Raw genomic sequence first — 27916 nt, 5'->3', positions numbered from 1 at the left:
TTCGGTAAAAGCTATTTAGTTCAGAGCTCGCGCCCGTCCTCGCACCACGTGCGCGCTCTGTTTATCAGCAGGGATTTCTGGGAAGCGGTGCTCATGGTAACCAACGTAAACACCAGCCACTCTCCTCCTCCTATTCCTCTGCTGGGCTCTGAAGCAGTGCTAAAGCTGGCGAAAATGGCAAGCATGGGGAGCAGCGAAGATCGGTATTATGAAAAGACAACATCGATTCAGCAAAGCATGCATCAAAGGTGAGATTTCCCGATGATTTGTTGACGGGGAGCCGGGCCTGGTGCAGACCTCGGACTCGAGTTGTGAGCTCTGCCGCCTGGGTAGCCTCCTCATACCGCTTGCCACATACGGTAGCAGGAGAGATGCCTAATAGCCTTCCATGCTAGTTCATTAGCTTATTTACCTCAGATGCTACCTTTAGCTAACAACATGTATGTCGGAGTTGCTCTTGCGTGTATATGAATGGAAGGCTTACCTGACATAGCTGTGAAATAAGTAAGCGTCCGAAAAGTTCCCATTTAGCTAATGCTGTTTAGTATATGTAGGCTAGCTATTTCGTTGAACTTTGACATACGTAAGTAGCTAATTCAATATTAGCACACGCATTACAGTTCGTCAATGGGTATGATAGTTAGTCATTAATTAGCCTAGCACACCTCTGTGATGATGCTGCACCGGTGTGTGTGGTTGACACTTCCTCTGACTTGTGTGTGTGTGTGTGTGTGTGTGTGTGTGTGTGTGTGTGTGTGTGTGTGTGTGTGTGTGTGTGTGTGTGTGTGTGTGTGTGTGTGTGTGTGTGCACGCAGGGAGAGACGGAGGTTGGAGCTAGAGAGGGAACTGTTTGCTCACTCCAGATCTGATAAAAGAATGTAAGTTTTACAGATTACAGTGCGTAGAAAGAGTTTCTCTTACCTTGCATTTTATATATTAAATCCGTTTAGCGAATTAACTCATAATGTAATCAGTGTATATACGTATTATAGTCATGTGTAATTTGTAAAAATGAGAAAAGGATCATTGCATTTGTTTTAATCTGACACCATAGTTTTCAAGTGTGTTCCAAGCACAAGGCACCTCTGGATGTACTGTAAGCAGAGCAGCCTGTTTTCATTGTAAACTGATTGGGATCACTATTAACGGCAGTTTCTAAACAGCAGAGATGAGGTTAATATGAGGGTTGAGAATAAAATTTGAATTTAAAACGTACTGTGCTTAACCTTTTTTCTCGAGAAAAGTCTAGCTCTTGTTTTTTGACAATGGTCCTAGATAATATTTCTTTGGAATAATGGTTCTCCACCGCCTTCAGCTCACAGATGAAGTGTTCCAAACTGCGGCGTTATCTCAAGGAAATCTGTGACAGGGAAGCACGAGCGAAAATGAGAAACCTTGAGCTTCAGAGAGATGTGGAGTGCATAGAAATTTGCATGAAGGAATATAGTCCTGACCATGGCCCCCTGCAACAACAAAAGGTATAAGACACACACACACACACACACACACACACACACACACACACACACACACACACACACACACACACACACACACACACACACACACACACACACACACACACACACACACACAATTTAATTTCATGTGCATGGGGTTATAATAAATGTCATCTGAACAAACGCTCCTCCTTCTGAGGTTGATCCATTTGGTGACAGCTGCAGTTTCTTTCTAAAATGTTTTATCAAATGTACTAACCATTAATTGAATGTTATGAATACTGCCATTTTAGAAAAAAACACTTGTTCTTTTCTTTAGAATATATACTCAAAGACTTACCATATGATGGAATCTTTTGACAATGTATATTTATTAATGAGGCATGTGTGCAAACTCATTTGCCTTAATGCCATGCTTTTAACTCAGCATGGCATAGAAAGTAGAAATATTTCCCTTCAGTGGCTTGATGTGACAATAGTAAACACTCAAACTGTGTCATTTATCACGACAAGCGAATGAACGAGAGAGGAAACAATGAGCTAGTCAGATTATCACTTAAAACTCAACGACAGTGCTTGACAGCTTAATATCAAATTAACAAAATTGGCTAATTATGACTCGCTGAGTTAATTGCCCAGTATAGAGACTCTGAAGTGCTCCAGAGGTTTAGTCATTCTCTCCCCTCAAGCAGTTGCTTTATTTCCTCTTGATGCTTTATGAGTCCTACATGTTTGTTGTTATTTGGGTTGTCCTGTTGCACTTTCATTACCATTGCACAAAGTCCACCTGATTCATCTGGTTTAACTCTATTTGTCATCAACTCTTAAGTGGAATGTGAGTAAAGTGAAGTTACACATGCTGAAGTGAATATATTTCTAAACAATTTTGTACAATCTTTCTTAGTATTGGTCATGCAAAACCCTCAAATACAAGAGTGGTTGAATAAGGAATGGGAAAGCCTGTCTGATAAAACTGCCATTGTTTTGATGAAAAGGTGTGGCGTGTTCTAGCTAATCCAACCGGCTTTAAAGAGGCCATTAGGTTTGTTTTAATTGGAGTTGGGATTAGAGCAGTTTAGTCTGGCAAGTCAGATAAACGATAAAGGGAGTCAGCAGCTACACAGAGGACTCTCACTGGGGAAAACCCATTGTGATTGAATGTAATGGCTTGACGTTGTCACTTTTGCTTTCATACCTTTAGCCATAACACCACATGCTGATAATATTCAACTATCACAACATTGCATTATGCTGATCTATCTATCTATCTATCTATCTATCTATCTATCTATCTATCTATCTATCTATCTATCTATCTATCTATCTATCTATCTATCTATCTATCTATCTATCTATCTATCTATCTATCTATCTATCTATCTATCTATCTATCTATCTATCTATCTATCTATCTATCTATCTATCTAACTATCAGTATTTGTTTTTCATCTCTTACAGGCTGACCTTTTCAAGAAGATTTCCAGTTTTAAGGAAAGAAGAAACCCAGAAAAGGTAATGCTAAAATGTGAATCATTACATGTATACTACTAGTGCAGTGAAAAGAATAGCACTCATGTTTAACAGCAACATAATTGTACATCATGTATCTTCCCCAGCCTCTGCCGCTTATCATGTGACGACTGTTTTTTACACATATTTTTTATATCGTCGCAACATGTTTTTTTTTTCTTTTTTCTAATGTTGGGTCTTTCTGTTTTGAAATGTTTACAAGCTTTATGCAAATCTCAGTTTCTATCAAGCTGTGTTTTCCCGGTTTGGAGTAACAAAGGGAAAGTAGATGTTATGCCTCGTAAATCTGTAGAGGAGTCTACATTTTAAACTGTGTATCTGTAATAGCACAGGTGTCTAATCCTAGCTGGTGCATCTGTACAAGCGATGTAGTTCAAGCCCATAGCTGCTTTCTCCCTTCACTTAAAGCAGTTAAAGCTCTTTTAGATGAAATGTCTAAGACATCTCATAATAACTTGGAGCATGCTGTCTAGAGCAGTCACTTGTAACTGTGTGCAAAACCCCCGTCAGCCTGTCGATATTGTAATGAGCAAAATGGTACCGTCACTCCATTATGCATACAAGCCATTGGCTGGCAGTGTGCATGTCCCTCAGGCTGCAGCATTCATTAAGGGAAGCTTACCGGGCTGAAAGCTGGAGACAGATGATAACGGGATATGATTTTCATATTTAATACATTCCTTGGAAGAGCACATGCGTGCCGCAGATTGATAGAAGAATCAATTGCTACTTTAGTGAAACACTTTCTACTTTGCCCTGCAGCTACCGATGGAATCACTCAGCCAAGAAATTAACTTTTCCTCTTTTTTTACCTACTTTGTGGATCTGCTGGGCAAGGCTGCATGGTTTACACTGAATGTTATTAAGCAGCTAACTGTTTGGTATTTAAGACGCTTATCAGAAAAGAAACAGAAGCCATGCTTTTGTTATTATGTTTGGAGGGAGGCTGTTTTGCTTCACTCTCCTCCCCCCCTCCGCCCCTTGGTGACATTGCAGACATGAATCAAAACTTGTCTAAAGGATTTCTAATAAGATGAAAAGTTAAAGCATTGATCCGGAGACATTCTTTCGAAAGATGTTGTGAAAAGAATTCTGACCTTGGCCCAAATCCGCCACACTTATTCATCATAGCAAAGTGAATAGCACTTACTCAAGTAACATTCTTGAGTTGAATTTATTTCTAATTAGACATCAGAAGGGAATCTGTATTTATTTGTTTATAGATTAAGTTCATGGCCAGGAAAACACAATTTTTATGGCAATGGAAAGTTTTGTTGCAAAATATATTTAATCAACTCCCCATATTTGCAGGTTGAAGCTGTGCATAGGCAGCACCAGGACAGCTCTCTGTTTCACCCAGCTAAGGATTTTACACCAGCACCAGCAGGCATTTGTATGGGCCGCCAGACCTCCGGAGGGTCTGCCGCTGAAGCTGGCACCACAAGTGTACACTCACACCAAGCATTGCCTCGTTCACCCAATAGCAGCGCGCACTCCGGCGGACGTCTACCAAGTGGCCTTTTGAAGGACTTCAGAGTTGGCGGAGAGGACGCCGCCGGCAACCGAGCACATTTATCAGATGACATTTCAGGCTCAAACGATTCCCCCGACGGCGGTAATTTGAGTGACAAACATGAAAGAACAGCGGTGGTGCTCCCATCTGGCCGTGCATTAACGGGCGCAGCTGGAGATGTGCCTTTGGGAAGTGATGATGATGATCAACAAGAAGCCTCACCTCTGGTGACCTTGACGAGGCCGGAGAAGAGACCGTCTCCTGGCAGCAGTAGCCCTGTGACGGCTAAGAATTCCTCTGCAGAATACACTGAGTCCAGAGAGGCTGCTCATCATCAGCGACCCATAATGGAAGATAGAGAGAGAGGTCTCGGCCATTCAGTGCCTCAAACCACTTTTGGAAAAGAAGCTCAAGATGCACCAGGTTTGCGCAATGTTATTTCTTGCTTAAATACAGTTTAATGTTTTAATTATCTTGACTGAAAATGACTGTTGAACGCACGTTATTTTGCCCCTTTGGAGATGTAAAAATAAGCCAAACGATACAGTTTGCTGTTTGTCTTTTACATTCAGGTAGACGTGAGAGTGTCAGCACGCCAAGCTCTGACCTGCAGTTGTCAGAGAGCAGTGACAGTAACCTGTCCATTTCTCTGACACCATCTGAGTCTGAAGAGGATCCAGAGGGTGTGGCCCCTGACAGGAGAGACACTTGTGGAGTTCATAGTCCTGAATCATCCCTCCACTCTGATTGCTCCAAGAAGAACACACCACAGTTGAATTATGAATCTTCAGCACCAGTGACCTTGGAAAGGTACAGTATGTATGACTACTGTTCTGTACTTTTTATTGTGTGGAGTTTTAGAGGTTACTCAATGAGCAAAAAAATTTAAATTTTTTGATTGCTTTTTGGTACATACTCTCAGCAAAATGCCACAATGCTGTCCGTATCCCTCCCTCCAAGATTTAAAGCTGAGCAGGTTGAGAAAGTGGAATGTTCTGCATAGCCATGCTGAACCACAGAGGGCTGGTAATGATAGGAGCGGGTGAAAACACCATACATTGCTTGCCACCATCACATCAGAGGCTGACAGAGAGGATTGTGGGAGTCACGGTCCAGGCCACACCGTGCTTCTGTGTAGCTCGGCACAGCAGCTGCGGTGGTTGTGGCAGTGATGCATCTTATAGGGAGAGCTCAGGACCTGTCAGCAACAGTATTGCCATAATCCAAGATAATGCTGCAACGGAGCAATTTTCTGCTTGAGAGACCTCGGGAAGTCCCCCAGTGGAGGAGGAAATTTGTGGCACCATAGAGTGTTCTGGAGGGTGGGCATGTGGACAGCACTTACAGCCACAAATCCTTAGCGTGATGATGGCCTCTGAGTTGAAGGATCATTTTGGATGAGGTCGCAGCCACACAAAAAGCCATGTGAATGTTTGTACCCGGAGCCTCTGCATTTCCCCCTACAGTATACTACTGCAATTTAACAGGACCTCTTCTGCTCTTAAAAAGGAAGAAGAAACCGTTATTTGGTGTTTAATTATTTTTCTTTACGATATTCTCAAATTGTTCTGTCCCTGGGTTAAGAGCATTATGCTTGTTATTATTTATGCTGTATTTTTGGATGAAGTACCCAGTTGCACATATAGTCACGAAAATGCTATTTTAAAACACCAGCATTTTACTCTGACTTCACATACAAAGCCCCTTTCTGAGAGTTATATCTCTTATTTTTATTTTTATTACATGTATGAAAAGTATGAAGGATAGCGTAGCATGTTTGTCTGTGCAATGTGCATGGCTGTGTTTCTGTGTGTTCTACCATACTGTTCATAACATGAACTCAAGAGAAACTGCAGTTAGCCTGTGCAGGGTGACGACAGTGGGGGCTTTCATTGTTCTGTGTATGAGGAGAAAACCAGAGGCTTTGATGTATAGCTACATGAGCATCCTTCTCTCTCTCTCTCTCTCTCTCTCTCTCTCTCTCTCTCTCTCTCTCTCTCTCTCTCTCTCTCTCTCTCTCTCTTTTAAGGTTAGAGTTTATATCGCTCCCTCCATTCAGCTCACAGTCAGGAAAAACAAGCCCGGGCAATTCATTAGATTATCCCATTATATTTCTCCTCCAGTATGGCTGGGGTGAGTGATAGTATACGTATGTCTCCTCCAGGTTTTCTCTTGGAGACTCAACATAATGGCCTCACTGTGCACTGCTCTCAAACATGTCGTCCCTGAACTGCACGACGGCGCTGTCCAATGGGAGACTGCATGCCATACAATTATGGTCCTTTTACATACCGCTTTGTTTACATACCAGTTTACAGGGCCTAGGCCTGTGTATTAACGCCAGCTTTATTTTAAGTACACACACATTATGGACAGTTAGCGTTATTCATTTTCATTTACTTTACTTGTATTTATACTCAAGATCATTGAGACCCTTATTTACAATGACGTGTACAAACAACAATACATACACAATATACAATGCAAATACATCAAATATACAACAAGCTGATAAAGAGGAGATATTCACTGATTTTGACAATAAGTGTTCTCCAGAATCGCTGACTCCGCCTTTTTAAGGCATCAATCCTTTTACAATCATTCCACAGGAGAGTCAATATTGTACACTGTAGAGCAATATCGCTGCAGAGAGGCTGACCTCTTCCTCCTAGCTAACAATATCCTCCTGATGATGTGGACACAGACAACAGCAGCATCTAAAGTGAGGTTGGAGACCTTGACTTGAAAGCTCGCAACAACACAATGAGACATAGAGAGAGAGAGGTTTGCAGAAAAACACAACTAATTCCCTGTCTAAAGGTCTCCTGTTGAAGAGCATTGACAAATAAAGTGGAAAGAGAAAGATGACTATTTTAAGGCCCACGCTGACGACAAGGGAGAGGAGGAGGAGGAGGAGGAGAAAAAGAAAAAGAAAAAAGAAAAAAAAATAGAGCTTTTGCCTATACTACTTCAGCCACACTGAAGGGAACTTAGCACAGACGGATTGCACACTACAGAATGTCATGGATATAATTCAAGCTGCCCAGCTTAATCAGGATGTTACCAGGAAACAACCTGCAAAAAAGAAGGAGCAATTGTTTGCTGACCTCCTGGCCCAGGAGCCCATTACAGATTGTCATAAATTCCCTTTTTTTTTTTTTGGCCCCTTTTATGTAGCGGGGCTCAGGATCGCTCGGCTTGGGGTTTCTGGGAGAATTCAATGAGGGCCACCCAGAGCTTAATGCTCAAGAAAGAGATGGATTTCCAAATATCCACATGCATTAGACATCCATTTTCTCATTTTTGCAGCCACACACAGGACCAGATTAAAGTGTAAATCTCTCGCCAAAAGAAATCATCTCAAGGCCTCTCTTTTTTGGAACATTTTATCCTTACACTTTTTAATGTGAGATGGGGGTATTGGTTATGTAGCAGAGTTGTTCCTATTTTTAATTTGTTTATTTTCCTAATCGTATTAGACATTTGTAATGATATTTTTCCATTTAACTGTATTAATCGGATATAAAGTTTCAACTCAACAGTAGGCAGCTGCTTGTGGAAAATCTGCTTTTGAATTCCAGTTTTCCCTAGTTTTTGTCATTCAACCTGTCATTATATTTGGCTAGTCAACTGACAAACTTTAAATTGATTGAAGTCCTATATTGTGGCAGTAGCATTGTATAAGTAGTAATAAGATTCCTCCAGCAGTCCTTGAGTAACTCAAGGAAATTGCCTCCAAAAATGTATCAAAGACATTTGGATCAATTGGCGTCCCCCCCCTTTTAACAAATGGCAGGCCTATCGATCACATGGCCTCCTCCATTTTTCATATCCTTTTCACCACATTCATGTGTGCTGTTTTTTTTTAAGACTCTCCCAGGAAGGATTCTTTGATCTGCTAGACAACATCGAAGGACGACTCCATGGTGAACGGACCACTGTGTATGGGGATGCTTTAATTGATGGGAGGCAACTCAATAGAATAATCTGGTATGCCCTTCCTGTCTTTCTTGGAACTTTCCAGTCTTATCCCTCCTTGTCTAAACTAAATGCTGTGCATATTTATTTAATGGCCATGGAGCAGTGTGTGCAGATGAGGGAAACATATTATCCGTCTGCCAAGGGCCCTCACTTTAGATGAAGTGTCATCACCGACATGCAGCCGTCTTTATTTCTGAGGGGGCTTTTCAAACACATGGGATTGTTCTAGTAACCACCCTGTTGAATTGTTATTGGGAGTCAGGGAGATGGAGGATGGAGAATGCGTTTCATTTCATTAGACCGGGCTTATTTTTCATAAGCCTTTTTATATTTCATGGCATGATTAATTTACCATAATTGGAGTTCTTGTTGTAAAGTACAGATAAATGTGTGGCAAAGGAAAGCTTTCTCACTCTTTTAAAACCCAGTATATACTTATCCCCATCTGTGCCAACATTTTGCTGTAAACGATGTCAACAACATCTTCAATTGTAAAGAGAGTGGCCAGCCATCTTGTCTCATGACCCTCAGTTTGATGTTTAATCCTGCTGTGATATTATGTTGAGCGAGTGTGTGTGTGTGTGTGTGTGTGTGTGTGTGTGTGTGTCTGTCTGTATGTGTGCGTGTGTGTGCATTGATGTTTATGAATATACTATACTTATTCTGTCCGTGTTTGTGTGTGTATGTGTGTGAAGTGTTAGCAGCTGTTGGATGAACTCTGTGTGCTCCTGGCCCTATGGCTGAGCCCAGGGTTCCATGGCAATAGCTGACTGCTCTCTATATATTGGACAGCCTTTGTAACGGTGGAGCAGGCTTGAATGACGAGGACCTTGAAGCATGTGGAGCAGTCATCGTTCATGAGCTCCAGAGGTTGTCATGGAGCACGGCAGAGGGCTGCCTGCTACCACAGGATCTAGTGCGTGCTCACCAGTCCAGCACTGAGCCTAATGAAATAAGGTAAGGCTCCAGGTTTCTCTGTCAACACCAAAAGACCCACGTAATTTATTTATTATTCTTTTTTTTTTGGTAGTTTTTTCTTTTGCGAAACTTGTGATTGTGGGATTGTATAAAAATCCCAATGACATCATCAGGTTTGATAATTTATGAAGTGTTTTTTTTTTATTTATTTTTTACTTAACTCATAGCATAACTTTTTGTTAAGTTGGGTATAAACTACAACTCCTAGGATGCAGGAAAATAAAATATAAATGCTGCATATATATTTTATAAAATTAAATAAAATGTTGTTTGTGGTATGTTGTGGTATAGTGCAGTATACTGTGTGCTTCTTGCCAATATTGCATTTCTAACAAGTAAATGGTGCTATAATAGAGTAATTCAAAGCGCACATATCAACACTCTGAAAGGCACAGTTCAATAGACCTTTCTGTTCTTTTAATAGACACGTCCAACGGACTTACAGTAAGGGTGAATTCCACTTTCCTGACAAAGAGTGGTTAACCGGCTGTGCTTTTTCAGACAGTGGGGGAGGGGGCACGCACTCACAACGGTTGCTGTAGATATTGCACGCTACCATTCGATACAGTCTCCCCCTAGTCCACAAATGTAAAGGTCATCTTTCGGTGTCACCTCGTGCGGTTTACGCTGCCCGGGTGAATGTCATGAGTAAATTAAAATGCCCTATCTGTGACTTCCAGTCCTTTGGATAATGAGTAGTTATACTCTGAGCCAAATCCATGCTCTGCTTCACTACTCTATTGATTTCGCTTTCGAGACCTTGGCTGCTATGTACTCAATCCAAAAGAAACACATCTTGCAGTGTTCCTCTCTTTTTACCTTGGAGATGCCTATTGGTTCTTTTGACCTTTTTATTCAGTTTTTTAACCATGAGTAACAGTATACAGGATATCGCTCTCTGTGTCTATTCAGTGTAAACTTTTGAGGGAAATTGTGTGACAAATGTATAATATTCTAATAACTCAACTTGTACATTTCCTGATAATCAAATAATTGCGTACTGTAAGCGGGTATAATTATCATTTATGTGTACTTGCGTTGAATAATAAAGCCTCTCTGTCTCACCCACACAAATCCCACCCCCACCCTGACGTCCAGCGCCAGCCTCTCTCCTGATGCAGCTCGGCTGTGGGATCGCTGGTTCAAGCACGCCCTCCTGCTCAAGGAGCGCCGTGTTCTCAGCACTGAGCGCTTGGTCCAGCTGTTCACGCCACTGCTGCTGGAGCGCAATGCCACCTACGGCCACCAGGTAGCGTCGGAGGCACACACACACACACTGCCAGTATACACACACACACACACAGTGCCAGTATATACCCACACACACAGACACATGCACATACACACACTGACACACACGCAACTACACGTACACTAATAGGAGGTCACACACTTGCCTTCACTGACAACCAGCCTCCCAAAAAGCAAGGAGACATCACCACATGCACAAGGCTACTGCTTTTTTTCGCTCTTTTTTTTTCCTTTTCCAAAAAGCCTAGTGTTTTTGTTCCTTTGCATGTTTTTTTTTTTTTTTTTTTTGGAGTGAGCTGTAGTTGCTGCTGAGTGCCCTCTTTGTGTCTGGCGTTTTGAAACCAAGCCCGGGCTGCCTGTACTCATCAGATTGCTCCACACGTTGACCTAGGCAGAAGGGAAACCCTGACCCGCGCGCTAATCGTAAATTACAGCCCTCCGCTTGGCTTCTTTCATCTCGTGTGGCGTATTCATCTGAGAAACACTTGCGTTTAATTTGGCATTAGCCAAAAGTATAGCCATTAGCCGGGGTCCGATTGAATGAGGGAGCCATTTGGACCTTCTACGCTAAACGGACGGCATGATTTTAAATTCGCCACTCATTGACCTTGAGCAGATATCATGCTCGTTTAAACAAAGCCAGAAATTGCAATTAATATTCACACTTAACCAACCCTTGTTCGAGAATCGGCCTCTTTTTCGTGAAAATTTACAATTTTATCTACAGAAATGATCATATATACTGTGTACATGCTGGTTTTTTGTGTTATTATTTTTTCGCGGACTCATCTTGTAGGGGTTCTTATGGCTTGGAGATGTTGCTCCAGTGTCCCCGGCGCAATGAGAGAGGCAAAGAGGGAGACTGTAGAGCCTCTTGAAAATATGGACTGACAAAAGGAAGAGGGGCACTGCCATCTACATCATTGTGTCCAAGTGCATCAGGAAAAGCCTGAGTGAAAATCTTTCTCTCCCTTTATCTCTCTCACTCCATCTATTCCATCTATTTCTCTCTCTCCGTCCCTACCCTCTATTTCTCCTTATTTTTCCCTCTCTCTCTCTCTCTCTCTCTCTCTCTCTCTCTCTCTCTCCTCTGTCCTCTCTTACAACAGCTTACTCTCCACACACACACAAGAGCAAACAGAAATTTCCATTCACGTAATGCCACACGGCCTGGCTACCCCGACAAATGGGAGCATGCAGCTCGCATGCACACACTCAAAGAGGCCCTTTGAATATTCAAGTGCTAACAGTTGCATTCATTGATATTTAAAATGCAGTGGGTCCGCGAGAGCCCTCAACCCACGGTACATTTGACTAAATCTAAAAAAAAAAGGAGAAAAAGAACAAAGACGGATATCGGGACAAGGATCAAGACAGTTTTTTATTGTGCAGCAGCATCAAAAACCAAGTGGCAAGCTCAGATTGGCATGCGTTTGCCTCCCACCCCATCTCGCAATATGAAAGCACGCGCATTGTCAATGTTAACTGTGACCCACTGATAACAACTTACAATGTACTTTAAGTTTGTCACTGTCAAAATCCTCCTGATCATCCCCTCCACATTAGTGCTCATTAAAAGTAGCGACGGCCATCTGAGACTGAGAGGCAGCCTTTGATCACAAAGGAGAGATGATGATGGCAGGATTTGATATGGGGGAGGGAAAGAGGAAATCGCTGTGTGGCATCTCCCAACACTCATCTCCCGGAACAGCTCCTCTTAATTGTGTATCCTCATCTCCCCAGAGATAAAAAAAATAATAATAAAATGAGCTGGAGAGGGAGGAAGAGAGCAGTTTGTCTCAATTCTCTCCGCCAAGAGGGGAGAGATATCTAGAATGTGTTGCACATTAACGCCAGGGTGATTGCATTCTTTTAGGCGCTTCTCTAATCTCATGGATGAGAAGAGAGGGAGAGAGTGGAGGAAAGAAAGTGTGATTGAGAGGGAGAGCGGGGAGCGAAAGTGTGCGAAAATAATCTTTTTTCAAGTTAAAACGAGTGAGAGAAATTTCTAGTTATTTTCTCTTGGCGTTTGAACGCTCTCTACTACAGCCGCCGCGCCTCTGTGCGAGCAGCAGCCGTGGCCAAAGTAAATGACTTGCCTAATCGGCGAGACTTCAATTTGACACTCCCTTCACAAAATGGGAACAATTAAGAGTGTGGTTTTAATTTGTGCTTGCTGGCAGGCCAAAGTGCTGCTGAGGACACTCGTGTCCCGGTCCAGTGAGGAGTGCCCCTCAGCGGAGGACGAGAGTGACTTCTCTTCTTCCCGTGGTCCTCCTTCTCTCCTGGCTGACGGCAATGTGAAGCCCGCCAGGCCCGTACAGAAGCCACAGATTCAAGGTATATTATTACTGTGTTAGCAATGGAAAATCATAATCAGACTACACTGTTTGAATCCTGGGGGTTTTTTGGTAGTTATGTAGGAATGGATACACTTTCTAACAATCTCAAAAAGTTCCAATAGATTTGGTCAAGGTTGCCAGTAGATTCCTTATAATGTCCATAACATCCACACTGAGAAAAAGTCTATCTTCGTACAGTAATATGTAACAAGACCATTTATAGGGAACACATATACTGCTATTTTCCTTGACAAACCACCTCTGCAGAGAACTAAAACTTCACCCTTTTATGAAAGAAATCAATTTGACCATTGAGCTTTTTTTTCCATTTTTTTTTATAAATCCTTCACAGCCCCAGTTTTCATACAGCCTTCTATTCAGAGCCAAAGAAAGACCCCCCCCAACCCCTACCCCCCCATTCTCATTTCTGTCCCTAAACTCCCTTCCTCCCTGCCACTGCTTCTCACTATGCGCTTTCCTTTCTTACAGAACTACAAAGTAGTGAAGAGGACAGCCAGGACGAAAGCCCTGTGGAAAGTGTTCCTATTAGAGGTAAAAAGGCATCGCTGGTGCCCCAGCATTCACACTGTCCTTATGTTGTGGTTTTGTTTTCTTCCCACTGCAGTGAATAACGGGATTTCTTATTTTATTTTTTTAAACGCAACGGCTGAGGCAGGATGATCAAGGTGAATCCAGGGTCAAAGTCCCACCTGAAGAGCTGTGCTAGTTCTCTCTAATTATCTCCCAAGAAAAACACTAGCTATGTCTTCATAGTCTGAGGCATTGTGGGTCAAATTGATAACTCGCTGGCCCGGCATAATGCGGCTTCTTTAATTGTCAGGACTCTGGGGCGGGGAAGCGCAAGAGATCTGTCATCGGTTTTCTCATTATCTCTTAAACAATGCTCCGGTGAAGGCTGGACTTGAAAAAAAAAAATACAAGATATGAAGGCATCCTGGAAGCAGTTGGTGTTGCCCATCCCTCAGCTGCAACCTCTGAAATGTAAAGCGATTCCCATATTACCCTTAGCTATCACATTTCCCATGGTGTGTTTCATGTGTCCGCATCCCCTAAGGTGCACAGCCAGCAAAATGAGTCCGCTTTCCAATCGCTAACACTTAATCAAAAGAGTCATAACCAGTTACAAAAACGAAAAGAAAAAAAAACATGTTCAAGGAACGGGTTTTGCTGTGGTGAGCGACATCAATGTCACAATCAAATACCATGACCTTGGAAGTGATAGTAATTGCCAAGAAATGCGCGTCTGTTTATCTTGTGAGCTTTTTTTTCAAAAACCACATGTAAAAGCACTGCCGGTATAATGGCTGGATTAACACTGGGATAATATTGAGTATAAATGTCATGTGTTTTAAAAATAAGAACAATTGGTACTTTTACTTTTACTCATGTTAAAAATCAAGGACTTGGTAATACAAGATCACTAACTTGCCTTATCCTTTGTGTTTTAGTGACATAATATTGCAACAAAAGCACATTTATCATGCGCTTCTGCTCTGCTGTGTTTTTGCCAGCATAGTATCTGTGCTCTTTACTCAGATATGATACCTACTTTAGTGTGCCGGAAAGTAATTATGAGTGTTTTTAAAACAGAAAATCAATCATTGCCTTCCTGGTAGGGGATGCTGAGATAATGCTCGATGCTGATTGCTGTCTCATGGAAACTGTTGCTACATACTGTAGGCTAGAATCAACAGCTTAGGTGATTGAGCGCATTTTCTTTTCAGCCCGCTCTGTTCGGTAGTGAGACCAAAAGACCCAGCTACTGAAGCGTGTTGTCTCATCAAACACAGAAACCTCTGAAAGTTGGAAACCCGGGTTTAGAGCAAATATTTGACTGTGTGTGTGTGTGTGTGTGTGTGTTTGTGTGTGTGTGTGTGCGTGTGTGTGTGTGTGTGTGTGTGTTTTAACAGAGTCCAAAGCATATCAGTTACTTAAACAATCAGCCATGCAGCAGGAAAGGATACAGAGTTCTGAAGAGGAGGAGGAGGACGACGACAATGGCCTCTCAGGTAAGTCCACTCTAGGGACAAGTAGCCAGCAACGTCAGCCTAACCATTGGTCAACACAGTGGCCATATGTTCTAAAAACACACAAGGACACCATAGAAAGACCACATAGATTTTAACCAATTGAGAGTCCAAGCCCAGAGCTATCAGTCTTAATTTTTTCTCAAAAAGTTCACAACTCATAGGCTAACTTTTATCTTCTGAAAATTCTCAGCAATCAATGGCTTCCGCTTGTTATATTAATTTGAGTGTGACATATCCACAATGCATTGGAGAAGCTCCCAATGGGGATTACAAGAACATACGTATGCACTAATATAACACCACAGTTGAGATACTTGCTTGTCATTAGTTAAGCTAATCACGACTTTCTATATTAATATGCATGGTAGATGAGCTTGTTAGGAGATGTTCAAATCAAATGGTTTTATCGGGCCCTGTTTGCTCTTTTAAGGAATAAATCGTGGCCATGAAGAGGACCTGGGGAGGGCCAAACGCTCCTCACATCAAGACCCTTACCCTCGGTAAGAACATTGTTATTATTCAACGGGCCACAGGAAATGGGCCACCAGACACCAAAGTGGTTGATGTACATTTGCATGGCCGCTCTCATAATTCCCTGTTCATTTCCATAAGATCAAGGGGGCGCCACCCATTAACTCGCTTACAAAGACAAAAGGCCCCCAAAGCCCCCTCTCACTCACTGTTTTGCCGGGTCCAGCCAGGTTCTAGAAAATCAAAAGCAAAACAGCCACCATATAAAAAATAAATTGGGAGTCATAATCCTAACGTCTCCGCACTCTCCGGGCTTGTTGTCAGAATGCAAACAGATCATGTCAAGAAGAGAATCAGGGACAACTGTTTTGGGAGAAGGGGACTTCAAGTGATGGCAAGGACAAATGTCCTTTCATTTTTCACCCTTGAAAGGCATTTAGGGCTTCTCAAATCAGTGCCCCGAGTGGGTCGGAAAAAAAGGAAGATCTAATGATAAATAGCTTGGTGGAAGCTAACACCATCATGGTTTGCATTTGAATATCAACACGACTTCATCAAATCTCCAATTGCATGTCAGGTCCTCAGAGCACCTCTTCACTGCGAACCCATTTGGGCAGTGGTAATGGCTGGGTAAACGTTATGAGGAATAATCTTCTCTGATTTCATGTGATTACTGGGCACCACGCTGACACAAGGGCTGAAGTCTGTATATCTCCCTGGCCTGGCTAGCAGGCGCTCTCCCAGTCTGCCTATTAGCCCAGGGAAGGGCCTTAATGGGGCTGGCTCTATTGTGGTCCTCATGACTGCTGATGCCTGCCACTGCCAACCCCAGTGACCAACCCTCTTTAATAAACATGAGCCAATTTCAGGGCCCAGAATCCTCTCAGATGGTGCCTGTCTCCCTGTCATTAATGTGCATGGGAAGCCTGTGATATGTGCGATTAAACCAAATTTGCAAAACGAAAAATTAAAGACAGTGCTGCGAATGTCAACGAGACACAAGTTGTGTACACACGTGGAATTGAGCGAATGGGTAGCTATGCATGCCTGACACTCTAATCTCACCGGGGTTAAGAAGGAAGCGCCGCCAAGAGCTACTAGTAGTCACCATGACCATCATGCTTTTCTTTGCTCATAAAACAATTTCCCCTGTCTTTTCTTCGCTTCTTCTGGACGCTTAGATTTAAGCATTCCACTTACAACAGTCACTTCTTGCGCTTTATTGCCTCCACAAGTGGTCTAGAAGCCCTGCACTTAAGCAGAAGCATAACACTGCAGCATGCTCTAGCCTTGCTTCTCTCTTTTCTCTGTGTCTCACTCTCTTGCCCCTTCTCCATCTCTCTTCCTCTGTCTCTTGCTATGCCCCCCTCCCTCCCTCCATCCTACTTGTTAATTATTTGCTTTATTTTGTCAGCGAGCTGATGAGTGACATCAAAAGGAGGATGGAGCTGGACTCGAAATACAAAAATGGCTTCCTCTCTGTTGTCTTAGACAATAATTATGATTTGCCAGTTAAGCCTGGACTACAGCAGAGGGATTGTAGTTTAAAGCAGAGGCTTTGGTGCAAAAAATGCATTTATAGCCCTTTGTGAGGCTCCTCATTATGTGTGGGCCCGATTCATTAAGTAATTGGTTTGCAGTTGTTTACATGAGTATTAAGGCCTTCTATTCAGGGCCTTTGAGAGATACATTGTGCAAATGTTGCATGTTATGAATGCAGAATGAGAGGCGGGGGGCCAGTCCTATTGGCCAAACACTGCACTCGGCTGAAAAGCGAGAGAAAGGCACTGGGTGCTGCTTTGCATAGCAATGACTAGGGCCTTAATAAGCTTTACAGATTAAATACATGCAGTCTATACAAGATGCAAAGAGATACTCTTAACACATTTATATGTGCTCATTTCACTATTATGGCGTTGGAGAGAATTGAGGTCTTTCAGATACTTTTTTTTCTTCTCTCTCTCTCCCGCTCTCTCTCCCACACAGTGTTTCTCAGTCCGATACTTTTATAGAATGTGCTGTTTATTGTATTATAACTCGCGGGGAAGCGACTGATTTGGCCATTAGAAATCTTTTGCTGTCTTTGTGAGTGGCAAAGTAAAATCACTTTGTGGTTGAGTGGGGATGAAAGGAATAATGCACGAAGGAGTGAGTCTTAATAAGCAGCTGCACTCCATGTAAAGACCACTTGTTCCCCTTTGTGTGCGAGTGCATGCCACTGCTTCCTCCCGTGCAAAGAATCATTGTGTGCCCCTTTCTACTGTAGGCATTTCAGATGCCACTCCTTTATTTTTTTTCATTTTGGGGGGTTTCAATACGCACCCCGTTTTTGATCCTAAAAAATGCCTGAACTCATATGCGCGGACAGACACAACACAACACAATATCACACCACACACACACACACACACACACACACACACACACACACACACACACACACACACACACACACACACACACACACACACACACACACACAGATCCAAAATATTCCAGCTATCAGCTGGTGGGATGATTGTTGTGCCTAGTGGCTGCTTGACAAAAACCTTGACTCAACAATTAGTGGTTTACAGCTCTGCCTTGGACAACAGGATGTGCTCAAGCATTCGACCTCAAATCACTCAGTGTCAAAATGAGAAGCTCTCTCTCTCGTTCTCTCTGTGTCTCTCTCTCTGTGCTTCTGTGGTGGGGAGGCGATGTGTGTGTGGATCTCTGACAGCTCACTGGGAGGAGGGACATAGGGGTGAGGGGGGCGTCCAACGAGAGAGAGAGAGAGCTGGAGATAGAGGGAGACAGAGAGGCAGCAATAGACAAAGAGGTGGGGAAAGATGGAAGGCTCCTGCTCTAAAATCCAACAGAGAGTCAATTGAAAACCCATGTAAACAGTTTCGCACAATCTAAACGTTAGCAGTGTAAGATGTAAGGCAGTAGAGGCACAATCAACTATGTGGTAGCCTTGACTCTATTAACTCTATATATCCATGATTATTTATGCATGGAGAATATATCAGCTCTTAAACAATCAAAACAAATGTAGTAGACTACTGGAGTGGTGATGATTATCTTTTATTAGGGTCCGAGCACCGACCGGTGAGAAGCCCTATTGAAACCGCCAGGATTCTTATTCTTCTTCTTTATTATTTTTTGTGTTTTTTGGCACTTTTCACCCCCTTCCCGTCATGCTTTACTTGAAAATATGTTGCGTACCCATCAGACCTGCAAAAAATTGCAATTGTTGGTTTCAAGTGCAGGCCAAAAAAAAACGGCGCCCCCTATGGCCACAAACAGTTTTTCAGGAAATGCATGCTCAAAAATTGGGCTACAAGCCTGACATTTTAGGACAACATGTAATGGCCCAAGGTGCACATAATTATAATTTCAATTTTATGTCCAGGGCCAAAATCAACAGGAAGTCGGCCATTTTGGATTTAGTGCCTAAAATCACCATATTACAAATTTTCACATATCGACGAACTCGTCCTAGTTTTTACGCCAGGAACGTCGAACCACTTCTCAAATACTCAAGACGCTTGCCCAAAATTCTCATTGTACCAGGGAGCTATTGGGGGTCAAAGTTGACGTAAACATCATAAATAACGAACCTCACGAAACTTTAATTCATCATAACTCAGGCTGTGTTATACCTAGCTGCACCAAATATTAAACCCAAATGTATCTTTGCAAGCCCCACAAAAAAGCCTCTTGAAGCCCCGCCCCAAAATTAACAGGAACTCTTTTAATTTGAAATATGTGAATTTCTGGCTCGAAAATCATCACAATGTTAAAAAATTCACAACTCCTAGCAGGAACATATTTAGCAAAACAAAAACTCTATCTAACGGTTCTATCGGCTCCGTGGCCTTCGTAGTTTCTCTGCGTCATCGCCACGAAACAGGAAGTCGCTGTAATTTTGCTCTGCACTGTCCCATGTGCTCCAAACTTCACCTGCCTGTTAAGAGCCCAGGCCTGAGGACTTCCTCGCATCCGTATCAAGCGCGTCGCGGCAACTTCCGCGCTTCCGGTGACAGGTATTACTGTGCCGCGCGCTCCGAAGAGGAGGACACTGGGGCGCATTCTCTCACGGGGTCGCCCGGAGCACCGAGGCCAGCCGGGACGGCGTCCAGCACGATGCTCGCAGTTTTAATTTAATTTAATTTTTCTATTTCATTGCATTATAGGGGAGAACGGGGTAAAATGTCACACGGGTTGGTTGTCACAATCGTTATATCTCGGAACCAGAAGGCGCTGTCAGTGAAATTTTGGTATGTAAATATCCAGAATTGGGATCAGAGGTCACCTACATAGTCTTCCTTGGAGTTAGACTGCTGAATTTGAGGTGAGAGGACTGTTTGTGTTTTTCATGTCAAATTGAAAATATTTAACTCCTCAGTTTTTTTCTTCTAGGCTTTTACACAATGGTTTTATAACAAAACACTTGTTACCCATAAAAAGTGTGAAGGATAAACTATAGTTTAGATTGTGGTTAGCAAGCTAATTAGTTGTCAGATGGTTTTTGGCCTTGATGCTAGCAAGAAAAAAAAGTTGAGGTTGGTCGTCACATTTTTTGGGGGGTTGGTTGTCGCATATTATCCAAAGGCTGCAGCCAGAAAAGGAACCCAATAACGAAAGAAATTGTCAAGCTGTATCCTCACTGACACCCCAGAGAAGGAGAGAATAGAGCAGGAAAAGGCAGCTAGCATGCAAAAGAAAAAAGAAAAAAACAACCCAGTGCATCCCAAACTAGACCAGCTGCTAAGGCTACAGTAAGTTATTTGTCAACTTGACAATGCAATTCAACTTTCAAATTTAGTTCTGCTTTCTTGCCTTCTTTTTAAGATTATTCCCATTAAGATAACATTGTGACAAACAACCCCATAGTGTGTGACAACCGACCCCTTGATGGGGTTGGTTGTCCCAATGTGTAAGGGTGTCTTTGATGATTAATTTCTTCTTTATTACAATAATATAGAAAAAGTGAGGGGTACACATTTCAAGCCAACACATTAAGCTTCAATTTAATGTAGGAATGACTATTGAAAGATGTTTAGGTGATGAGCAATTCTCACTAGAGTAAAAAGTGTGCCTACTTACCCCGTTCTCCCCTACTTTTTTTTTTTTTTTAAGTATGTTGGTTGATAATATCCTTCAGTTCAGGGCTTCAGGCGAAAGAATACAGGACAAACAAGGCAGTGACTTTAGAGTAAGGCAGCATTTAGAGGCTCCAGCCAGAGGAGGTCACTGTCCTACATTAGCTGCCTCAAATTAGTATAAAAATAAAAAGCCTGATTACATTATTTAAATAAGAAAAATTGTTTGCTTTTAAAAACTGCAAAAGATGGCTATACAGTACCTAATGTTGATTTTTTTTTTTTTTTCTGGTGTATTGCTGGATGGCTTCATATTGTAACTTGGTCATATTATTCCCCCCACTTTTTTTTGACACTAATTTGTACGGGTGTTTGTAAAGAGAGCAGATATTAGTCTATACGCACGCACACGCACGCACATACATACACACACGCACACACACCACCACAGCAACAAATGTAACAGGAGGTGAATGATCTGCTCTTCAGCTATCCCTTGCACTGGCCGTCCTCACTACACTGCCACCAGTCAGGAGGGGGAAAGCGTCGCTGTGTTTAAATCATTGGCCCCATCCCCTCTTCCTCTGAGCTGCAGTACTTACTCGTTGCCAGCAGAGAGCACTCACATGTTAGAGAGGGCCCACTCACGGTGCACTCACAGTTGCCTCACACTGTTTGCCCCCCTACAGAGGACTATATCCTGCTACCATTCAGGCCCGGTAGAGTACATCTAAACGGAGCCTAAACAATGTTTTCTGCGGGGTCACAGCCGGGATGGGAGTAGGAGTTGATGGGAATGATGAGGTGATGGGTCTCCCTTTACCTTTAGACAAGCACCGCCATGCAAAAGTGCTATTGTGCTATTAGCATTTGTGTGTGGGTGGCAGTAGCTTTAAAAAAAAAAAGCCAGGGTAAATAAAAGCAGTTTTTTTTCCTCTCTAGCTGTCGTGTCAGTATGTGCAAGGTATTATTAAATGCTTGGTAAGCATTATTTTATGTGGCAGTCCACACAACCAAACAATGTGACTGTAGAATAATGACTCAAAGCTGTATCTTCAGTAGCTCCAAGAAACACATTCTAGTCCTACTATGCAGTTTCTTTAAACTGCAGTTTGAAAGGACTGTATATGTTCTGGAGTGTTTTTGTCCATGTGCTATTGGACATTGTATTAATACACTGGACACATTGTTTAAAATTGATATTTATAGTAAACCTATTGTTAACGTGTTATTGCAGCCATGTGTATTTCTAAACCTCTGTGCTGCTTTAACCCTAGTGCATGGAAGTGTTCAAAACAGCATGGTGTTTCAGCCGAACAGCCTTAGCCTTTCCTTGACACAAGTGAATCCAGTGATCTCATCTGAACACAGAAATTTGCAGTAGTCTTTTGTTTGTATTTTTTCTACAGTAAAGAATCTTAAAGATACTGCAAACGCGTTGGAAAAGCAGACTTAGGATGCTGCTCCCAGGGGCAAAGAATACGAAATGTGACAAAGAACAAGAAATAATGAAGAGTGCACGGATTCATTAATGTAGTCTCTAAAGGAGGTTTGTAACTTACATGAAGTACCTTGGATTTCAGTAAGCTGAATAATGATTGTGTTATTGGTAAAGGAACACCTTTTCACTACTACTGAACATTTGTACCAATTTCATCCTTTTGTGTACACAATGTGCCGGATATAACATGAACGTTCTACTTTGTATAAATGGTAGTGGTATTTGCAGATTGTATTTAACTGCATTACTAACTGGCCTACCTTTTATCATTGTACATCCAGATTTGAAACTGATTTCAACATATGCAAATGTATATGAGCTTAAACTTGGCTGATGTACAGCCAGTGCGGTGTGCCGTTAAAACACAAGATAAACAACAATATGAAACAATCGCAAAAGGCCAGAGAAAGAGATTGAGTGAGGCATCGGAGAAAAAGAAGGACATTACAATAGCTGTAATTTGCATCATTTTACACATTACATTCACCTCTGTGTCTGCCTGGAGCTTGTGAAACACTGGCCCGGCCCAGTCTTACATATTCAGATCATTGCCTCAATTAAGGGGAAACTCAGCAGAAGATGAACTGGCATAAATGTTTATGGAAACGGAATATTAGATTGGCGGGGTCAGAACCAGACTGGGCTCTGTATGGTAATAGCCCTGTCTTGAAATCAGTCCTGTCCCTCACTGAAGTGGAACAGCTGATAGACCATTCCCATCCTAGGGGGGAAGTTCAAGAAAAGAAAAGCCTCATTTACTCTCCGTAACAGCTATTATTGTGGCAAAGGAGAGGAAGTAATCGTATAGATCATTGCTGTATTTTTGTATCTGCTGCAGGCTCTGGTGGAGATCTGCTTCCTAACTATTGTAAATGGATGCACTAGTCCCCTGTGGTTTGGATGTGTTTCAGTGACTACTTCATCTCATATTCAGTTTTAAAGGCTGACTTTGGAGAGCAGGTGTGATGTCCTCGCGTTAGTAGCCACCTGGTTTGTGCTACGGCTTTGAAAGAGAACAATTCTTATTGTCACTTCGGGAAAACATGCTTTAAATGTTTAACTTTATTATACTACTTTTTTATATTGAAGCACTGTACCTCCAGTGTTACAATTACAAAACTAGTTCATAATTATGAAGTCATTTTTTTATAGATCTCTCTGGCAAGTAAAAAGAAAAGTTCCTAGTTGCTTTTCCTAAACATAATCAACCAACCAAAAACAGTACCTTTTGTCTGACTCAAAATAGGCTACACTGAATAATTGCCATCCTGCACTACTATGCATTCTCCAAAATCCCAAGATGTGCTTATACATTTACTTAAAAAGACATATTTTCCCCCCAAAAATGCCTTTTTTTTTAAACGAAACACAAGACTTCAAGGCACCTCAGTTTGCAAGCAGATTATTTGCCCTTGTGTCTTTTTGTGGCTTTATTTTCTTTCCCTTTTTTTGGCACTGCTTTTCTTTCTCGGGCCCTGCTTTGATTTGCTAGAATTTTACACACCCGAGGTTCAATATTCTTGCCTGAACAGATGTAGGAATCATTACAAGTACCGGTACATGTCAACGGCATTAACATATACATATGTTACGGCTATATTCTAATGATTATACTGCTAGCTGTATGGTATATTGTGTTTAGCAACCAGCAATCTGTGCACAGTTAGGAATGGCAGTTGCATCCTTATTTCCCTCAATCTGCCTAGAGTGGTGCAAAGCAGCAATATATGGTTTAGAAGATGGCAATTGGAACGCCGCCAGAGTAATTTGCTCCTCACGCTCAATGTACAGTCACATGTGCCAAGGTTTAGCTGGAGGAGAGATGATGAGATGAGGGTGATTGAGAGGATGACAATCAAAGGGGTCATGGGTTTGAATTAATGCAGATGGAGGAACACGCCACACAACAGTTTTCTTGCTAGAGCCCATCTGCTTAAAACCCTGCATCTTTTGTTTTTTTTTTGTTTTTTTTCCTATTTCCGAGGAAAGCGTAAACACTGCACCGATACCAAAGGTCCAAACAAATAAGCCATATGGATATGTATGCTAACCTGGGAGATGATGAGGCTATATTGTGGGCTTTTGAATAGGCTCTGTGATGATGTAAATTAAAGAGGGGGCCTGTAAAAGTGGGACGGGGGGCCTTATTGCATATGCATCGGGCTAGATCAAAGCCTTTTCGGAGGTCACACATTTACATAGCGATATCACCAGAGCTATGGGAACCTGGCAACCCTGTCTTTGGACTATTTTGGAATAAAGAGGGCCTTGTGGAAGTCCTTTTGGCACAATTAGAACAGGAGTCAAGGAAGTTCCCTCCGCTGCACTGCGTCTGTCTGCCTTTTTCTTTTTTTTTTTTACCTTTTTTGCAGATATTAATTTTTTTTGTGGCGAACTGCCGGCTATTTTTCAGAGAAAGCTTCAGGTATTAACTTTACAAGGCTAATAACTGTCTTTGTGTTTCCAGGGAAGAGAAGACTATTTCAAAGGCTCATTCTGCACTACAGTCTAAAGGTCAGTATAGATAAAGTTATTTCAAATGCGCGTGTATAGACACAGTGTCAAAGAAGGTTAATTATACCAAATACATCACCATAAAGAGGTTCATGCTTGAATGTGTAGAGAATTATTGTACATTTTGAGCTTCACAAGAAAACCAACTGTTTGATTACATTTCTCTGGAAATGCAGCTATGCCTTTTGTGGATGTGTAAATGAAAGGGGGGAAAAAAGACCTTGAAGCTAACACCAAGTTAGTGAATGCTTAGAATGAAGTTGTGCAAACACTACTATCTTATCCTTTAATAATAACAACCACACACTTGCCTTTGTTATGACATTCATTTTTAATCAAAATGTATCTAAATAATGACTATTTCAAGCAGAGGCAGATTGCAGTTGAACAATGGTGTCAGTTTTTCTTCTTTGACTTTTCTCTGCTCTGTAGGAAAACACACACACACAACATGTTCATTGCTTAGAACTGAGCTGCTTATACTTGAATAAACAAGACACCTCAATAATATGGCGTGAACAGTTTGATTTTTCATACTTTTGGGTGCTTCCATCACATCTGTATTCAGGTTTTTAAGATCACCCCAGGTGCGTTCCGTCGCCATGAGTGAACAAGACATAAGTTTAACACGTGTACGACTGTACAAAGGGTTGAATGTTAGGACTTTTTATTGTGAAATCCAACTCAAGGTGAGCTTTAGCTGCAATCAAAATCCTTTGAATGCTTGGAAAGAAAGTGCACAATGGACCGGATAAAGAAATGATGTTTACAATGTAAAAGGTTGAACTTGCTAGCGTAAAAAAATCTTCTTCCTATATGTTTTCCCTCTGTGCCTTTTTGTGTAGCTTTCTGGGGGGAATCGGATGACAGCGACTCTGAGATTGAAGCAGCCTTGCGTCCTCAACCCTTCAACCCAAACGCCGATGACACAGACGACTTCTGCGACTGATATTCTTCCCCTGCAGTTTTTTATTTTTTATTTTTTGAAAAGCACTGCATTTTGTCACGGCAAAAAAAAATCCCAGGTCGTTTGTCTCGCAGTAATTCACCCCCCTGACCGTTATTTTAGTGGACTGCATTGTAAATCCTATGCACGCTGTATCGTAATAAAACAAATAATAAAAGTTGACAGCTCTCACAGCCGGGTAAAGTACGTGAAGAGTTGTCCAACACTCTGATGTTAACCCTGCTTCAGTCTCTTTATCTGAACAACTCTCCCGGCTCATAATAACAGCTCGAAATAGATTAAACTGATCTTTTAAAGCGATTTGTTTGCACTAGGCAGAAAATCATGCATTTTGAATGCCGCAAGCATCTCCGAGTGCTCTACCTCCCAGCATGCTCGAGTGTAATGATGTGAGTCACCTGTGAAATGACAAAGCACAATGGCCACTCTGCACGCTGCGGCGCGACCTGTGAACCCGCTGAAGAGGCCCATCTCCCGGGGCACACAGTGTTGTAGCTGCTAACAAACTCAGAATATTTAGAACCTCCCAACAATATGCTCCCAGCACCTATTATCACAGCTGGTTCTTTAATAACCGTAGCTCATCATGTTGCAAAAACACAAACATTTGCTTCTAAGTTCCTCTATTAATATTAGTAGCCGCATTGTTGCTGAAAACCACACGATACGCTCCTGCAATTTCTCATTTTGCAGCACATTGAAACATTCTCTTACCTATTAATAATTCGGAGCTGCTGTGTGGGCGGGCTCCATCCCCAAGTTTACATTTATAGTTCATTATGTCTGTAGTGTAAATTTACCAAACTGCCTTTCTGGGATGTGGTAAAAAGCACCTGCATGGCATTCAGTGTCAGCAGGATTCCATTAGTCAGCTTTAGGTGACTTTACACGCCTGAACCTTTTTAAAGTAGGACTCCACATTCATTACCAATAATGGCTTCAGACAGCCCTGACCCACCGCAGAAAAAGGGACCGTGGCAGAATGATTTTGAGTTTGCTAAAAGGCTCCCTAACATAATATCCATGTTAAGGAGCATGTCAACAGATACTTGTGTGCGACAGATAGCTCACGGTGGAAGTGCAGTTATATCGTGCTAATGTGTACCAGTAACACAATAACATTTTTATAAAGAACTTCTCCGATTCCGCGCCAGAGAGGAGAGCAGAGGAGATGAGGATGATAAACCCAGCTGGTTCTTTTGAGAGGGTGTGTATACAGGCTGTCATGGGAGCACAAGTGAGGTTATATCTTTAAGTGAAGTGGTGTCATCCATACATTATCGGGCATTTTACACTATTTGCTGACATTTTATTAATCAATGTATAGAGAAAATATGTAGTCAATCATTGTAGGTTGCAGTCCTGACTTGATGTCTTAGATATGCTGATAAAAAAATGTATTTGTCGTCAAAGCCTATTGCAGCTGTGCCGTACATACAGCTCAGTTATTTATAGACAAGATGTGTTAGAATGGCCACTCACTCAGATATGTGCCCTGGAATGTCTTCTTTTTGTGTGTGTGTGTGTGTGTGTCGCACATACAAAGCGCCGTGAACCAACAAGTTCTGGAACAGAGATTTCAGACCAGAAAAGGTTACATAATACACAAACATAACACGCAACAACGGCTGTTTCTGCAGTATGGAATCCTCTTCCTTTCAGTCGGGCGTGCTATCAAGTACTGAGCTCAAAGCCATTCATGTCCAGTCCACATCAATTCAGTCGCTTTTTTTTCTATCCTCACCAATTGCTCCCACGAGTGTCTGCAAAGTTGAGAGGAGGGTCTTGCTCCCTCACAAGCCAGATTGACCTGCTCTTTGTCCCAACAACGTCCAATAGGAAAGGGTCACTGTTCTTTCATTACTGTCCTGCGTTTTGAGTCCGGTGCATGTGTCCAAATTGTTCATCCCAAGACACTTTGTGTTACTAGTAAGCAAAATAATAAGAATTATGATGAGCATAATTGAACAATGATCAGTCTGCTTATAAAATAGCTATTATGCGTTTTTGAAATTACGTTCAAATAAGGATTCAATGCTATCTGTAAGTGTGGGGACACATAGATGAAAGCAGGCATAACAAAGTTAAACACACTGATCAACAATGCTATGGTTTTAATCTCATGTGTGTTTGTGTAATATATTCCTGCTCGCTGGACAAACCGAGGCTCTCGAGTGTGCGCTTTCCATTCTCTCTCCTACCCTACTTTTATTTTTATCAGTGAATAATCATTTAGAGCAAGGTCATTTTGATCTTCTGCCTCAATA

At 42.0% G+C, this 27916-nt stretch overlaps 1 protein-coding gene across 1 annotated transcript; it reads left to right on the top strand.

Annotated features, from left to right (window-relative positions):
* Window positions 1-117: 117 nt before the first annotated feature.
* kiz (kizuna centrosomal protein) lies at window positions 118-25822 on the top strand. The gene is made up of 15 exons (XM_080042069.1): window positions 118-248; window positions 816-878; window positions 1316-1478; window positions 2919-2972; window positions 4302-4926; window positions 5076-5313; window positions 8374-8493; window positions 9277-9441; window positions 10561-10711; window positions 12897-13053; window positions 13545-13607; window positions 14987-15085; window positions 15537-15606; window positions 24636-24682; window positions 25528-25822. Exons 1-15 carry the CDS (start codon window positions 175-177, stop codon window positions 25629-25631), a joined length of 2193 nt encoding a protein of 730 aa, XP_079898195.1. The 5' UTR covers window positions 118-174; the 3' UTR covers window positions 25632-25822.
* The last annotated feature ends 2094 nt before the right edge of the window (window positions 25823-27916 follow it).

Source organism: Ammodytes marinus (genome assembly GCF_949987685.1).
Source record: "Ammodytes marinus genome assembly, chromosome: 15".
NCBI lineage: Eukaryota > Metazoa > Chordata > Actinopteri > Uranoscopiformes > Ammodytidae > Ammodytes > Ammodytes marinus.
This window is presented reverse-complemented; position numbering and strand designations above follow the sequence as displayed.